Source organism: Balaenoptera musculus, chromosome X (assembly GCF_009873245.2).
Source record: "Balaenoptera musculus isolate JJ_BM4_2016_0621 chromosome X, mBalMus1.pri.v3, whole genome shotgun sequence".
Lineage (NCBI taxonomy): Eukaryota > Metazoa > Chordata > Mammalia > Artiodactyla > Balaenopteridae > Balaenoptera > Balaenoptera musculus.
In genome coordinates this window covers 45,343,260-45,360,542 of record NC_045806.1, presented here as the reverse complement: position 1 = coordinate 45,360,542, position 17,283 = coordinate 45,343,260, and the positions used below count along the sequence as shown (strand labels likewise).

Sequence of the window (17,283 nt, the reverse complement as noted above, 5' to 3'; positions counted from 1 at the left end):
CTAGGTTGGAAGAATAGTAAGAACAAAGCAAGTTTCTCCTTTCTTTCCCACTTTAGTTTATTCATTTGTTCAACAAACCTTGTTTGAATACCTACTTGTGCCAAGTTGTCCTGTGCTAGGTATTGGAGAGGGTGGGGAGATGAGGGTAAGATAGATGAACACGACACAGTCTCTCTGAAGGAGGTCACCCCCTGGACCCAGGGCTTCAGTCAGCAGTTCGTCTAGCCCATCACCCATACAGTAACTGTTCATTGCTCTCCTACCCCCAAGTCAGGCTCAAGGGATATAGAATTGAATCAGAGACTGTCCCTGTCCTCAGGGAGTTATGGAGTAATGAGGGAGACAAACAAGTAGATCAGCAGTTTCAGAATGATGCTGTACTTGAGGTAGATAGAAAATACAGAGGAAAATGTTCAAGGAGCTGCAAATCAACAAAAGGAAAAATAAAAACCTAGAGACCCAATAGAATAATGGAGAGAGGATGTAGTTAGCATTTCATGGAAAGAGAAGCTCGAATGGCTAGTAAGTGTGAATTGATGTTCCATCTCATTCCTAATTAGAGGAAATGCGAATTAAAACAATCTAGCAGTATTTGGTGAAAATAAGTCTACACGAGCCCAGTGACTTAGCAAAGCCACTCCTGAGTCTATATCCCAGAGAGAGTCTTGGCCACAGGGTGACAAAGAGACACATTCAAAGTTGTTCATCTTGGCATAATTTGTAATAGTGGGACATTGGTGGCAATGTAGACGGCCATCACTGCAGAGAAGTATAAGTTAAATGTGATGACTATACAGACTATGGAATACTGTGTAGCAGTTCAGACAAGAACTAGATTTACAGGCAGTAACAGGATAAATTTATAACACTGTACATTTGTATAAATTTAAAAACAAAACAACATTTTACAAGGATATGCATTTTTAAGGTTATATACGTACGTATGTATATGTGTGTATGTATGTATGTATGTCACTTGGGTGTACATGCTCACTGTAGGGAAGATAATAGGAGTAGAAATCAGATTGAACCAAAGGAGACAAGGGAAAGGTCTTGTACATACAGCGATCATAAGTGTTTTATGGACTATGGGGTATGATTATACCAAAAAGGGAGGAACCCAACAAAGTGTAGTAGAAACTAAGAACCTGCTCACAATTGTCAGGAAAGGTTTTGCAGACCAAGGAGTGATGAACTGGAGACCTGTAGAGTGAGTAGGATTTAGCCAACCAAACAGTAGACAGAAGAAGGGAGTTCCAAGCAGTGAGAACAGCATGCTCAGAGGTGTGAGAGAGCATACCTTGTTCTGCAAACTAAGTATTGAATGTCTGGAGCAGAAAAATGGGGTCAGGAGGAAGACGGAGGTGTTGGAGAGGTCAGCAGGGGCCAGATCACAGAAGGCTTTGTGAGTCATGCTTAGGAGATTGAACTTAAAATTGCATAGCTCAAAATTATAGAGTTAATTACATTCCATTTGGATTATAGTGACTAATAGGTTTAAGCTGCTAGCATGACATCTGGCAGCATCTGTCACACCATATTGGGGGGTGGAGGGACAGTTGGAAGTTAGACCTGCCTGTCCTGCTAGTATCTGCGTATGCTGGTTACATACTCTTGAGTTTCTATAGAGATAGGGAGGAGGGAACTAGCAGGAATCTATTTTCTCCATTTTTTTTTTTTTTTTTTTTTTTTGTACTACCCAAGCTCTGCCCCTTTAGAGATTCTGGAATGTTGGGGCAGAGGTGTATGCGGGGGTTAGGGGGTAGTTGGAAAGAGTCAAAGCCCATGAACTGGATATGAACTGAATACAGCCAGTATACCTGGAGATGGTGATGATAACTAAAATTTGTTGAGTACTTACTGTGTACCAGGCATGGTTCTAAGGACTTTATACATATTAACTCCCAATAACTCTGAGGTAAGTACTATTATTATTTCCATTTTTCAGGTGAGAAAACAGGCATGGAAAGTATGACTAAGTTGTCTGAGATTCATAGTAAATGGCAGAGTTGGGATACCAGTCCCCTTATCCCACCACATTATATTGCAAGTATTCCGTAGGAGAAGAAACCCAGGTTTTGGTGTTTACACCTGGAATCTAATCTCACTTTGCCAGCTCTGTGTCCTTGGGCAAGGTCTTTTACCTCTTGGCCCAAGTTTCCTCATTTGTAAAATTAGGATAATAATGCCTTCTTGTGGAGCTGTTCATTAGAGGATTAGAGGTAATGTATGTAAATTACATAGAAGCTTAATAAATAGGAATTATCTTAGCTGGTGGGTTCAGGTGGACCTTTTTGTGCCTCCTTCTAGGAACTCGGAACAGGGGCTCCAGTGTTTAAAGGAGGATTCATGGAGTTTGGCCCAATCTCCTCTGCCTTGTGCCATATCTACAAAGCTAGGCCAAGGAACTTAGTTCTGTAACTTCAGGGGACAGTTTTATGTGGATGAGCTGAGTGGTGACTAAAATTCAGCAGTAACTGAGTCCCTGTGCCCTAGGCCTAGTTCTCCTTTCTCCCCACAGTTTGGAGTTCGAGAATCAGAAGACTCGCTTGGGCATCCAATTGGATTTTGAAAAGAACCAACTGAAGGAGGACCAGGATAAAGTACACATGTGGGAGCAGACAGTGAAAAAAGATGAAAATGAGATAGAAAAGCTCAAGAAGGTAAGGAAGGAGACCATGAAAAACTAAACTAAAAGCTAAGAGGAAAAATTGGAAGAGATAATATCCATAATTTATAAAGCCCTCTTCTAAATAAGAAGAACACCAAGACCTAAATAGGGAGAAAAAATGAGTAAGTGGCACAAACAGTTCAAGAAGAGATTCACATAACCCATAAACACGTATATATGATTTAGGCTTAGTAGAAATCAAAGGAATGCAAATTAAAACAATTATGTGTAATTTGTTTCCTATCACATCACCCAAGATTTTTTTTTAAAAAAAAAGGATACTGGCCATGATGCACAAAACCAACATTCTTAGGCCATTTGGCACCATCCATTGAGAGTCTTCAGAATACATTTCTCCTCAGTAATACATGAGGAAATCCAAAATGCTGACACATAGGTTGATGTTTTTGTTTTTTGTTTTTTGTTTTGTTATTATTTATTTGGTTGTGCTGGGTCTTAGTTGCAGCAGGCGGGCTCCTTAGTTCTGGCATGCGAACTCTTAGTTGCGGCATGCGTGTAGGATCTAGTTCCCTGACCAGGGATTGAACCCAGGCCTCCTGCATTGGGAGCACGGAGTCTTATCCACTGCGCCACCAGGGAGGTCCCCCAGGTTGTTTATTTTTTAAGTTTTTTTATTATTTTTTTTTTATATTTTGGCTGCTTTGGGTCTTCATTGCTGCGCATGGTCTTTCTCTAGTTGTGGCAAGCGGGGGCTACTCTTCGTTGCGGTGCGCGGGCTTCTCATTGAGGTGGCTTCTTTTGTTGTGGAGCACAGGCTCTAGGCGTGCGGGCTTCAGTAGTTGTGGCACACGGGCTCAGTAGTTGTGGCTCCTGGGCTCTAGAGCGCAGGCTCAGTAGTTGTGGCACATGGGCTTAGTTGCTCCGCGGCATGTGGGATCTTCCCGGACCAGGGCTTGAACCCGTGTCCCTTGCATTAGCAGGCGGACTCTTAACCACTGCGCCACCAGGGAAGCCCTGCATATTATTTCTTATGAGCCATTTGAGAGAAAGTTGCAGATATGTCCCCTTCTGTGACTTTCAGATCAAAATGAAAACATTCTCCTTTAAAAAAAAATCAGAACATAATAGGTAAGATGACAGTCCCCTTTGACTGACCACTCTCAATCCCAGTCCCCTTACTCTTCTTGGGGCTAATCTCATGTAGGGTGTATTCTTCCAGACCTTATAGGCATTTACTTAAATACTTTTGCATTCATATATATGTACTCATGGAAAGTACACAGTATTGTTTTTGTGGGTGTTTCAAAAACATTGATGTTATTGCTCATGACAGTAGTCTTGGTGTGGAAAAGATGCTTAAATAACATTAAGTCAGAATATAGACTTTTAATTACAATCTAGTCTCAGCTATGTAGACCTGTCCATAAGTAATGCTGAGGGGAAATAGGCTAAATGTTAATTGGTTCTCTCTGGCTGGTGCGATTACAAGTAATTTCTTTTTTTCCTCCTGCTTCATACTTTTCCTATACTTTGAACTTTTCTACAGCAGGCAACTTGTATATTGGGGTAAGGGGGAGGTCAACAAAATAATTTGGAAAAAGGTAAAAGAACTCAGAGGGGTGATGGGGGTTTGTAAAAGCAGAGCTCATTGAAACAGATTCCAGCAAACTGTCTGGTGGAAAGGGTGGGGACAATGGGAGAAGATCCCAAGGTGAGCTGGGGAAAGCCTTCACTTCTTGTCCTGTTCACCGTGCTGGGACCAGGAGGAACAAAGACACATGAAGATCATAGATGAGACCATGGCCCAGCTACAAGACCTGAAGAATCAGCACCTGGCCAAGAAGTCAGAGGTGAATGACAAGAACCATGAGATGGAGGAGATTCGTAAGAAACTGGGGGGCGCCAACAAGTGAGTGGGTTCAGGCCTGGGCCTGGGGGAAGTACGTAGTATGGGCAGCTTGCTGGATTTGGGTCTCACCTATCTTCCTGGATCTTCTTAGGGAAATGACCCATTTACAGAAGGAGGTGACAGCCATAGAGACCAAGCTTGAACAGAAACGCAGTGACCGCCACAACCTGCTACAGGCCTGCAAGATGCAGGACATCAAGTTGCCACTGTCTAAGGGCACCATGGATGATATTAGTCAGGAAGAGGTGAGTATTAAGGCTGGTGGTGGGTGTGGGCTGTGAATAACATAACCAAGAATGGGGGATGAAGGTCGCTAGGGAGGGCAGGTGAGAGAGAGAGAAAAGGATGGTGGGTGCAGGTGGTGAGAGACAAAAGGAGGGATGCAGGGGAGATGAGGCAGGGTGAGGCTGTGAAGGCAAGTGAGGTGAAAGGTAATAGCCTTGGTGTGAGAGGGAAGTTGTTGGGGGTAGGGCTGCATGTCAGTAGGTGGTGAGGGAGGTAAGCCAGGAGAAGAGGAAGTCATTCATTAACCTTAGGGACTTGAGCTAAGATAGTTCCAGCAGGTGATGGATATTGGTAGGAGTGGGAATTGAGGGACATTAGCCAAGAGCAAAGGAAGACGGAATTGAGGGACCTGAGGGATGGTAACTTAGCTGCAGTGAGGGAGGTTGGCCAGGAGAGAGTTGGGTAAGGGACATCAGCAATGCAGAGGTGATGAAGCTTAGTTATGGGAAAGGGAGGGACACCAGCCAATAGAAGAGCCAAGGCATTTTATCCACTGAAAGTGAAGCTTGGTAGCAAGGGGGTGGGAATGTTAACTGAGAGGAGGTTTGCAGATATCTTGTCTTTGACCTGAACATGTATTTCAGTCCCACATGTCTTTCTCCCTCCTTTCTTCCCAAATAGCATTTCCATTTAATTCAGCAAAATATTTTGAACACCAGCAGTGTGCCAGGCATCATGGTAGCATGTGATATAATTACTCCTAATCCTAAGCACAACCCTGCCAGGCAGGCATTGTCCTGTGTTGCAGATGAGGGTTTGTGTGTTTAAATGAGGATTCAAGCAACAGCATGGCTTGCCCAGGGTCACACGGTTAGTCGGCGGTAGAGCCCAATTTTGAACTCAGATCTTTCTGCTGTCAGAGCTGCTCTTCCTTTTGCCACAAGTACTTTCTAGCAAGGTGCTTCTCAAAGACATCGAAGGCTGCAAAGGAGCCCCTCAGCCCCCTCTAGAGGAGCAAGTGCTCTTATGGCCATTCGGCTCCATTTGAATCTCCCTCTCGCCATTGCAGGGTAGCTCCCAGGGGGAGGATTCAGTGAGTGGCTCCCAACGAACTTCCAATATCTATGCACGAGAGGCCCTCATCGAGATTGACTACGGCGACCTGTGTGAGGATCTGAAGGTGAGGCTCAGCCTCGGGGAGTGGGTACATCCTCCCAGCTGTCCAGAGAGAGGGTCAGCTCATCTGGGGGCCCTGTGGAGACAGACCACGTCTGGAAAGAGGGGCGAGCTGGCAAGACGGGGGGTGGGGTGGAGTTGTGATCCATGGCTTCCCCCCATATACAAACACAGACACAGGCACATCTTCCACCTCCACCCCCAGCTGCCCCCATCCCTGCCTGTTGCCAGTCTTCCCCTTCCACCTGTGTACACATCTCAGCCCAGATACACGGAGAACAGGCTCCTGTACAGTGAACAGATAGACCTCGGGGGTTCCTCAGGGCTCTGTCCCAGGTGTCCTTTCCTTCTCATTTGGTGTTCTCTCATCCTGGGTATCTCCTCTACTCCCCTGGCTTCAGCTGCCGTCTCTATGCTAGGGCCCACAGGTACCTCAAACCCCAGCCTTCCTCCCCAAATCGGCCTCTTCTCTTCAGTGCCAGCCCCAGGTTCAAACCAGAAATCTGAGCCTTGTCCTTAACTCTCTCTCTCACTTTGCATATTCAATGAATTACCAAGCCCTGTCAATTCTACCTTCCAAATATCTACTGAATTCTACTTTTCTCTATTTCCACTGTCTCTCTAGTTCAGGCTGCTTTCACCACTCACATGGACTACTGTAGGAGCCTTCCAAATAGTTTCTGATGCTTTCCAATCTTTCCTTATAGCCAGGCAGGGGGACTTGATTTTTTTTTTTAACTTTTTTATTATGGAAAATTTCAAACAGATACAGAAGTAGAGAGAATGATATGATGAACCCCAGGTACCCATCATCCAGCTTCAATAATTAGCAACATATGGTCAATCCTGTTTTTTATACCCTTCCCCCTCCTGATTGGCACATTTTAAATCAAATTCTAGATATTCCATTCATAATTACCTCAGTATATATCTCTAGGACACCTTTTTAAAAAATGTAACCACGATATTATACCAAAAAATTAGCACTAACTGTGTAATGTCATCTGATATTCAATAAATGTTTAGATTTCCATGAATGTCCCATAAATATCTTTTTTAAAAATATTGTTTCTGTGTTTAAGTCAGGATTCAAGTGAGGTCCATGTGTTTAAATTGGTCTCTTATGGTCTATAACATTTTTTTATCCCTTTTTATTTTTTTCTTGCTATTTATGGAAGAAACTGGGTCATTGGTCTTGTACAATTTTCTATACTCTGAATTTGGCTGATTGTGTCCCATGATGTTTTTTAACATGTTCTTCCATCCTTGTGTTTCCTATAAACTGGTAGTTAAATCTGTGGTTTGATTGGATTCAGATTCATTTTTTATTTTTGGCAAGAATATATCATATGTGGTACCGTGTACTTATGAACTTCCTTTTGCATCGCATCAGTAGACACTGAATGTCAGTTCTCTCTATCTTTGTAATGATAAGATTGATGAATGCTCAACACTACCTATGAAATATTCTTGCCAAAAACTCAAACAAGGATCTGATTAAGCTTTTATGTCCACCAATTATATGAAACACTGGTGCCAGAGGAACATGTTAAATAAAAGCACAGGGATGCAGTTAACTAGATCCAGACTGTGGGAAACTCTAAAGGACAAAAGACCTGGTCTCTTCCATAAATAAATGGGAAGAAAGAAATAAACAGAAAGGGAGAACTTTTATAGGCTTATGAGACAAATCAACCAGTTACAATGTGTGGCCTTCCCTTGAATCTATTGCAAAGAAAAGAGAGACAGGGGAATTTATAGATTAAATGAGATTTAAGAGACATATCAACCAATTGTAATGTGGGCACCTTATTTGGAACCTGCTTTGAAAAAAACCTGCAAAAAATTTTTTATGTAACACAATTGGGATGATTTGAACGCTGACCAGATAGTTTATGATGTTCAGGAATTGCTGTTAATATTTTTAGGTGATAATGGTATTGTGGTTTTATTTTTAAAATGTCCTTACCTTTTACAACAGTGGTTCTCAATGGGTGGGGTGGATTTTGCCTCCCCAGGGGACATTTGGTAATGTCGAGATACTCTTGTCACACCCAGTTGTCGCAACTGGGGCAGAGGTTGCTACCAGTATCTAGTGGGTAGACAGTAGGGATGCTGCTAAACATCCTACAGTGCACAAAGGACAGCCCCCACAACAACAAATTATTTGGCTCAAAATATCATTAGTGCTGAGATTCAGAAACCCTGTTTTAGAGGTACATACTAAAGTATTTATGGATGAAACATTTGAGATTTGGTTTAAAATAGTTGAATATAGAAAGAAATTGGATATAGATGGCAGAGTATTGGCCATGAGTTGATAATTATTGAAGCTGGGTGCGTGGGGTTCATTGTATTATTCTCTGCATTTCTGTGAATGTTTAAAAATTTACGTAATGTAAAGTTAAAAAAGGAAAAACAATCATGATCACCATGTTCAGGTGTTGTTAGCCCCATCAATCTTATAAAGTTCCCTATCAGCCTTTCACAGCTGGTTTTAGCAGCTATTAACGAACGATCATTGCCTACATCTATTAAGGGCTGCAAAATGGTAATTTTCTGATTCTTTCATTCCTCCTACATTTATTAATTGGATTTCTAAAAAAGAACTTTCTCACATCAACTGTTTAGTTCCCTTGAAATTCAGTTAGTACAGAAAAGGTAGAATAAATACTTAATTCTTTGCCTTTATTTACCAGCTTTCAGAATGAGTTGGTTGCCCTTGTAACCTTTAAAGGTGACCAGTGAGGTTTCTAATTTATATTTATTATAAACTTAAGTGTTTAAATGTATTTTGGTATGTTTCAGTCTATTTGGAGTCATTTTTCTTTTTGATATTCAAATTGTCCCATTCTTGGCCAGCGGGAGCCACTTCAAGTTGATTTTTGCTATTGTTCTTATTAGATTTTTATTATGGAAAATTTCATATGCAGAAGTAAAATAGTACAGTGCTGTCTCATGTGGCCATCACCAGTTTCAGCAGTTATAAACTCATGGCCAAACTTGTTTCATATGCACCCCCACACACTCCATCCTCCCCTTCCCACCCCCAGGTTACTTAAAAAATTCTGGACACCATGTCATTTCATTTGTAAATATTTCAGAATGTATCTCTATAAGAGAAAATCCTTAAAAATATTTAGAATCATTATCATACAAAAAACCCAATTACTTAACATTGGAATTATATATTATTATATAATTCCTTAATAATAATATTACGATTAGTATTCACATTTCCCTGATTGTTATACACACACACACACTCACAGTTTGCTTGCTTGAACTGGGAGTCAAGTAAGATGAAAGAGGGATAGATGATTGATATAGTGATTGGTTGATGATGTCTCCTAAGTCTCATTTAATCCAAAAGTTCCCCCTCTGTCTGTTTTTATTTTTCTCTGCAATATTTATTGTTGTTGAAGAAATTTGCTCATTTCTCCTGAAGGATTTTCTACATTCTGTACTTTGTTGATTGTATCCTGTGGTTTTTAAAATGTTCCCCCAGAACAAAGCAAAAAAAAATAAGTTCTGCTGTCTCCCATAGTTCCTGTAAGTGGGTAGTTACATGTAGATCAGTGCTGTTCAATAGAGATACAGTATCACCCACATGTGTAACTTTTAAAAGGTGAAATTAATTTTAATACTATATTTTGTTTAACCGAGTATATCCAAAAGAATGATCATTTCAATGCGTAAACAGTATAAAAATTATTGATGAGAAATTTAACCATCTCTTTGTACTAAGTCTTCAAAATTCATTATCTATTTTAAGCTTCCAGCACATCTCAATTTGGATGCTAAATTTTACTCAGAAATACTTGATCTGTATTTAGATATCCTAAAATTTACAATTGAAAAAGGAGAACCACATACCTAAGTTGTTCCAAATATACTTAGAAGTTTTGTAGTAACTGAATTGAGTATCCGTTTTTAAATTTAAATTAGCTAGCGTTCAATAAAATTAAAACTTTAGTTCCTCAGTCACACTAGCTGCATTTTTCATGCTCAGTAGTGACATGTGGCTTGTGGCCACTGTATTGGACAGCTCAGATCTAGAGGTTTGATTAGATTCAAGTTTTGGGGTTTATTTTGGTCAAGACTACTTCATATGACGTCATTACTTCCATCAGGAGGTTTATAATGTCTGGTCATTGGCTCTTTTTGTGTGGCTTGCAGCCATGATGATTATTGCCTAGATCCATTACATAATTTGTCAGGGGTTGCAAAATGGTCATCTTATTCTATCATTTCTTTATTAGCTGGAATACTGTAAAGAGATTTCCTCTCTTCAATTATTTGGTTACCCTGAGGTGGTTTGTATAGGAAAGGCAGGATATATGTGCTTCATTCTTGCCCTTTATTTACCAGTTTATAAAATAATGAGTTGGTTCTTAGGCATTCTCAAGATTTGTCCACTGAGTTGTTTTCATGTTATTATGAACTTATGGATTTAAACACATTTGATGTGTTGCACTCTGTTGTGGTTATTATCCTTCTCATTGCATCAAGGTGTTGTATCTTTGGCCAGTGGGAACTCGTTCAAGTTGGCTTCTGAATAATTTTTTTTTTTAACGATTTATTTATTGATTGATTGATTGCTATGTTGGGTCTTCGTTTCTGTGCTAGGGCTTTCTCTAGCTGCGGCAAGCGGGGGCAGCTCTTCATCACTGTGCGTGGGCCTCTCACTATCGCGGCCTCTCCTGTTGCGGAGCACAGGCTCCAGACACGCAGGCTCAGTAGCTGTGGCTCACGGGCCCAGCTGCTCCGCGGCATGTGGGATCTTCCCAGACCAGGGCTCGAACCCGTGTCCCCTGCATTAGCAGGCAGATTCTCAACCACTGCGCCACCAGGGAAGCCCCTTCTGAATAATTTTGACACAACTCTTGTAGTCTTTTTTTTTTTTTTTTTCCTGGCTGTGCCGCATGGCATGTGAGATCTTAGTTCCCCGACCAGGGATTGAACCCGCCCCCCCGTATTGGAAGGCGGATTCTTAACCACTGGACCACCAGGGAAGTCCCCTCTTGTAGTCTTTGATATCTTCCTTGCTTTCTGGTATGTCCAGGCTCATCCTTTACGTTTCCCACCCCAGATCTGGAATTAGCCATTTCTCTGAGAAGCTCTGACTTCTTTTAGTAGGGAGTGCTATTATTTAGCAACTACCATCTGGACACTGGAATGTTCATGACTGCTGTGTTGCTCAGTGCTTCTAGAACTTTTCAGTAGACTGGGCTACAAAATGCATTTTTTATTTTGAGGGAAAAATGTATCATGAGTTCATATTGATACTTCCAATTGAAATTGTAATTTTCACAGTTTAACGTTGATTTTATGTTTGAGTTTCCAATTATTCTTGCTAAAAATCTGGTTTCTAGGAAGTATTCAATAGTATATTTACTTTAGCCTATCATATATATAGAAAATCATAATAAGATATTATTAGTAACAATTCGATTATTGAATGCTATTTAAGATTTCCTTGATGCTAATGGCTCACTAAGCTAATGGCTCACTGGGCATGGATAGTTGTGTTCCTATGTTTTAAAGTGATTTGAAAGAATCTTCTGAGTGTTTAACCAGCTTAATATATAGTCAGATTTCTTTTGTTTAGTTTTCAATTTTTAAAGGATTTTGCTTTTTAGTATTCTCCTTTATTTTTTCCAATTTTAATTTTGAAACTTTTCAAACCTACAAGAAAAACTGAAAGAATAGTACAGTTGAACACCCATATGCCTTTCACCTTAGATTGACCAATGAACATTTTCCCAGTTTGCTTTCTCTCTTATCTCTCTTGACTCTCTCCCTCCCTCTGCACTGCACACTTTTTTTGTTTTTGCTGAACCTTTTGAAGGAAGTTGTAGACTTCAGCTCTAAATTCTTCAGCATGCTGGTACAAGGGATTCTCTTGCATAACCACAGTTCAATTTTATACCTAAGAAAATTAATAATTTTATATCTAATATTCCACCCATATTCAAATTTCCCTAGTTGTTACAAAGTGTCTTTTGTAGTAGTTTGTTTTTTGTTTTTTGTTTTAAAAGAAATTCATGTTCTTTTATTTATTTATTTATTTATTTATGACTGTGTTGAGTCTTCATTTCTGTGCAAGGGCTTTCTCTAGTTGCGGCAAGTGGGGACCACTCTTCATCGCGGTGCGCGAGCCTCTCACCATCGCGGCCTCTCTTGTTGCGGAGCACAGGCTCCAGACGCGCAGGCTCAGTAATTGTGGCTCACGGGCCCAGTTGCTCCGTGGCATGTGGGATCTTCCCAGACCAGGGCTCGAACCCGTGTCCCTTGCATTGGCAGGCAGATTCTCAACCACTGCGCCACCAGGGAAGCCCAGTAGTTTGTTTTTTTTAAGCTGTGATCCAATCAAATTCATGCATTGCTTTTGGTTGTTCTGTCTCTTTAGTTTCTTTTATTTAGTTAGTTAGTTTCTTTTAATGTGGAGCAGTCCCCTCACTTTTTTTTTCATAACACTGGTCTTTTGAACAGTCTACATGTTGTCTTGAAGAACAGGATATGTTATGGGTACATTATGGATATGTTAGTTTCCTTTCATTACTCTGTTTAATTTGTTCTACCTAACCTTGTATTTCCTATAAATTGGAAGTTTGAACTATTTTAGAGGCTTGATAGATTTGGGTTAAGTAAGTTTTTGGCAAAAACATTTCACTGTGTACTCCCCCTCCCCGCCGGCTGTGCAACGTGGCTTGCAGAATCTTAGTTCCCTGAGCAGAGATTGAACCCAGGCCATGGTAGTGAAAGCACCAAGTCCTAATCACTGGACCGCCAGGGAACTCCCCACTGTGTACTTTATATTGCACCACACCAGGAGGCACATAGTGTTAGGGTGTCCCACTATTCATGATGCTAGGTTTGATCCTCAGTTAAGGTATCAATTGCCAGATCTCAATGCTAAGCATACACTTTTACCTTTGTAAGTAATAAGGAATCTTTAGGGTGATTCTTTGGCATCTTGTCAGTATCTTGTTCCCCAACAGTTTTTCTACCCAGTGGCTTTCACATTTTGATTCAATTTAATTTTGTTTTATAATTATGTAAATTCTTCATTTGATTCTAAAACCAAAAGTATAATACAAGGTATGTGAAGAGAAGTTTAGCTTCCTTTCTTGTCCAACTTCACCCCCCTTCCTGTATGTGTGACCATTTTAGTTTTTGGATTATCTTTTTGTTGTTGTTGTATTTTTAAAATACAAATATATTTGTATGTAAATTATTCACATTTCCTCTCTTAGATAAAAGATAGCATTCTATTGTGTACCTTCCATATTTTACTTATACTGTATCCACGAATCACTCCATACATATATATAGAGAGATGTTCAGAAAGGCTTTTCTAAAATATATATTCATGTCCTTCCTGTGCTTGAAGTCATTCAGTGGTACCTCACCTCCCTTGGGATAAAGTCCAGATTTCTTAAAAGGCCCGTTATCATTGGGCTTCTTCATGTGCCTCCAGCTTTGTCTCTTTGCCTAGCACACAGGCACGCGTGTGCTTACACACACACACACACACGCAGTTGCTACTATTGCCATGTTGAATTACCCTTTGCTTATTTGTTTGGCCTTTTTTTTTTTCTGCTGTGCTGTGTGGCTTGCGGGGTCTTAGTTCCCTGATCAAGGATTGAACCTGGGCCCCGGCAGTGAAAGCGCTGAGTCGTAACCACTGGACCGCCAGGGAATTCCCCTGTTTGGCTTTTGAAGTTCATTAAAGTTGATTACTTTTTTGAATTGCTTTGATTTCCTTGAATGAACCATGAATAAACCCTGGTTTTGCATGTGATACTCCTGTCTGCATAGAAGACTATTCCTTCTCTCTGTCCTCACCATTCATCCTACAGGCCTGAGCTTAAAAATATTCCTGGAAGCCTTCCCTAGCCCCATTGTCTGAGTTAGGTGCCCTTCTTGTGTGCTGACCCATCACCATCTGTTTATCATTGTTTGGGTATTCACCATACGATGTTCTGATTGTTTGCTTATATGCATTCCTCTGTTAGTCCATGAGCTCTATGAACACAGGAGCCATGACTCACAGGATATGAGTGGCCAGTGCCTGGCATTGGAAGGCATTCAGTAAATATTTATTGACTAAAAGTGGCAGAAAGGCACAAGCCCAGACATGCATCACAACATCCATAAGACCTAAAACCAAGTTCAAATGGAATTTGCTCAGGTGTGGTGATCTGAGCAGAAAACGTGAGTTGCCTTATTCGTTGTCGAGCTGTAAGTGGAGTCCAGACCAGCCTGTGTGGGAGCCTCTAGGTCACCCTGGGATGGCGCTGGCTCATGGCCTGGGCTGAGAGCCAGAGAGGGGCACCACCAGCTGCTCCTCCTGAGAGATGGAGAGGTTGACAGGGCCTGGGGGAAGGGCTAGAGATGAGAAAAGCGACATCAGCCTGTAATTTCTAGGGACGGTGGGAATGGTTACTGTTGGCAGGACCTGATGAGAGGAGCAGGGTTAGGGAAAAAGAACCTGCCTTCTGCGTGGGAGTAGGTCCCCAGGCCCCCGCTCGGATCAGGTATCTCTATAGGGGCCTGGCCCTTCTTGATGTTGCTGGGCCTGGGATTTGCAGGATGCCCAGGCCGAGGAGGAGATCAAGCAGGAGATGAACACACTGCAGCAGAAGCTGAATGAGCAGCAGAGTGTGCTCCAGCGTATTGCTGCCCCCAACATGAAGGCCATGGAAAAGCTGGAAAGTGTCCGAGACAAGTTCCAGGAAACCTCAGATGGTAAGGGTTTCCTCTTCTTCTTGGTTCTAAGATGAAGGCAGGAGGCTAGAGGTATGGCAAGGGCCTGTTATACATCACAACAGCTCCTGTTTTTACGTGCTTTCTTACTCGAAACTTCCAAGAGCCCTAAACAGTAGGGATTATCACACCTGTTTTATAGAGTAGAAAACTGCTGAGGTTTAGAGAGAATGAGTGACCTGCCTGAGGTCACACAGCTGGTTGCTGGTAGAGCCCAGGGAAGAATCCATGTTATGTGGCTGCAAGCCCATGTTTCTTCCTTTGCACTATGTGGCTGGCCCACTGGATACAGGTGATCGTGGAACTGTCTTCCGGGGCCCCTCCGCAGGCATTCCTCTTCCTGTGGGATGTCCCTGCTCTGTGGATTGTCAGTTGTAGGTCATTTTTGCCAGGGCATGGTCCTCAGCCTTGGCAGAGCCTGGGTACTGAGGGGTCACCTGTCTTTCCCTTGTGGCAGAGTTTGAGGCAGCCCGAAAGCGAGCCAAGAAGGCCAAGCAGGCATTTGAACAGATCAAGAAGGAGCGCTTTGACCGCTTCAATGCCTGTTTTGAATCAGTGGCCACCAACATTGATGAGATCTACAAGGCCCTGTCCCGTAACAGCAGTGCCCAGGTAGGCTGGAGCCCCTTACCCAACTAGCCCCTACCCATCCTCATTTGCCCTTCCCTCTAGGCTTCCTGTCCTCTTCCCCATCTAGACCCAGACCCTTGACCCATCTCCTTTCCCCCTAGGCATTCCTGGGCCCTGAGAACCCCGAGGAGCCCTACTTGGATGGCATCAACTACAACTGTGTGGCTCCTGGCAAACGCTTCCGGCCCATGGACAACTTGTCAGGGGGGGAAAAAACAGTGGCAGCTCTGGCCCTGCTCTTTGCCATCCACAGGTATGGCTGTGCCCCCCCAGGGCAGTTGGTGGAGACTGTACTGAGGCCACTGGAGGCTCTGGGGTCCAAGGATATGCAGAGTTATGCCGAGGTGAAGATGATCTGGTGGACTCTGGATTGAATCCCTGTTTCCCTACCTACTACAGCATATCTGGCCTTGGTTTCCTGGACCTGTCTTCCCAATCCAGCCTCATCCACTCAGCATGCCCTCCCCTGCATGTATTCAGTTCCACCTCCAGGCTTTTGCTCACATGGTTGCTGGCTCATAAGCCCTTTTCATGCAAATCTAGCTTGGCCATCACCTTCCACCCCTTCACATCTCATTGTCTTCCTCCTGTTCCTCTAGGAAGCCTGCTTCGACCACTGTGGCATACCCTGACCTCCCCCTACTGAATGCCAACAGTACTTGAATCTGACTCCCCCCCACAACTTAGTGCTTGATTGTACAGCATCATTCAGTGAGCATTTCTTGATGGCTGCTCTGTACCAGACCTTGTTGGGGGATTAGGGACACAGATGAGTCAGACATGGTTTCTGTCTTCGAGGAGCTCATGGTCTAGTGGAAGCCAGATGTGTAAACAGACAGTGAGCTAAATGTTGTAACCGGTTGAGCGTGTGAGCTGTGGATGCACAGAGGAGAGCCACCAACCCAATCTGGGAGGGTGTGGGTAGCCAGGAAAGCCTTTCATGGGCAGCTAACACTTGAGTAGGAAATGCAAAGGATAAGTAGAAGTTAGCCAGGGAGACCAGTAGGCATTCCAAGGCAGAGGGTACAGCATGTGCAGAGGCAGGGACACATGGTGTGAGTGGGTGGGGTAGACCTCCAGGTAGCTTGGTCAGTATGGCCAGAGCCTAGGACAGCTTTATCTCCCCAGCCAACCTGGACGCTCCAGAGAGGACCATGTCTTCTGTTCTGTGGGATCCTGGAGCGCAGGGCTGGATGCAAAGGAGGACTCAGTTGGTATATTGGCCTGTAGGGGCTCAGGCAACATTCAGACCTGGATTTTTTAATCTCTGAAGAAATGGAAGCGGGTGCTGGCCTGTATGATGGGCTCTGGGGCTGTCATGCCCCGCCCCTGCCCCCATCAGTGTCAGCTCACCTACTGGTTCCCTCCCAGCTACAAGCCAGCCCCCTTCTTCGTCCTGGATGAGATCGATGCCGCCCTGGATAACACCAACATTGGCAAGGTGGGTGCAAGGAAAGTGGGGCCCGGGAGGGAGGCCCCCAGGTTGGGGCTGGGTTTCAGGGAACAACTCCTGAGTGCACCCTAGCCATTCCTGCAGCCTGTTCTCTGTGCCTGGGAGGCTGGGCCCAGGGTCATCAGCACTGTGCTAGTCAGTGGCCTCCTTTCAGCCTCTCTTCCCCCAACCCTCCACCCCCTACCCCACCCCATCTGCCTCTGGTTCTGACTGGATAAGACAGGGAGCGTTAGGGCTTCAGCCCTGCTAAGTGCTCCACGGCCCCTCCCACAGGTAGCAAATTACATCAAGGAGCAGTCGACTTGCAACTTCCAGGCCATCGTCATTTCTCTCAAGGAGGAGTTCTACACCAAGGCTGAGAGCCTCATTGGAGTCTACCCCGAGGTAGGGCGGGCCTGGCTCAGGAGCTAGCCCCACTCCCTGCCTGACTCCCCAGGGCAGGAAGGGAAGGCTGCAGTGGAGGGGCACGGGGGTGGGGGAGCATAG

At 43.4% G+C, this 17,283-nt stretch overlaps 1 protein-coding gene across 5 annotated transcripts in view; it reads left to right on the top strand.

Moving 5' to 3' along the window:
• SMC1A (structural maintenance of chromosomes 1A) overlaps nucleotides 1-17,283 on the top strand; it is a 45,558-nt gene that overhangs the window by 14,345 nt on the left and 13,930 nt on the right. For 3 of the 5 annotated variants that reach the window (XM_036841104.1, XM_036841101.1, XM_036841102.1), the window contains exons 16-24: nucleotides 2,522-2,663; nucleotides 4,396-4,541; nucleotides 4,633-4,786; nucleotides 5,836-5,946; nucleotides 14,540-14,696; nucleotides 15,172-15,326; nucleotides 15,446-15,597; nucleotides 16,716-16,785; nucleotides 17,071-17,181. In XM_036841104.1, the coding sequence (XP_036696999.1) occupies nucleotides 2,522-2,663; nucleotides 4,396-4,541; nucleotides 4,633-4,786; nucleotides 5,836-5,946; nucleotides 14,540-14,696; nucleotides 15,172-15,326; nucleotides 15,446-15,597; nucleotides 16,716-16,785; nucleotides 17,071-17,181 (1,198 nt within the window). Of the gene's footprint in view, nucleotides 1-2,521; nucleotides 2,664-4,395; nucleotides 4,542-4,632; nucleotides 4,787-5,835; nucleotides 5,947-14,539; nucleotides 14,697-15,171; nucleotides 15,327-15,445; nucleotides 15,598-15,943; nucleotides 16,690-16,715; nucleotides 16,786-17,070; nucleotides 17,182-17,283 lie in introns of those variants that run through there. The other 2 variants (XM_036841105.1, XM_036841103.1) reach the window with 2 other exon arrangements.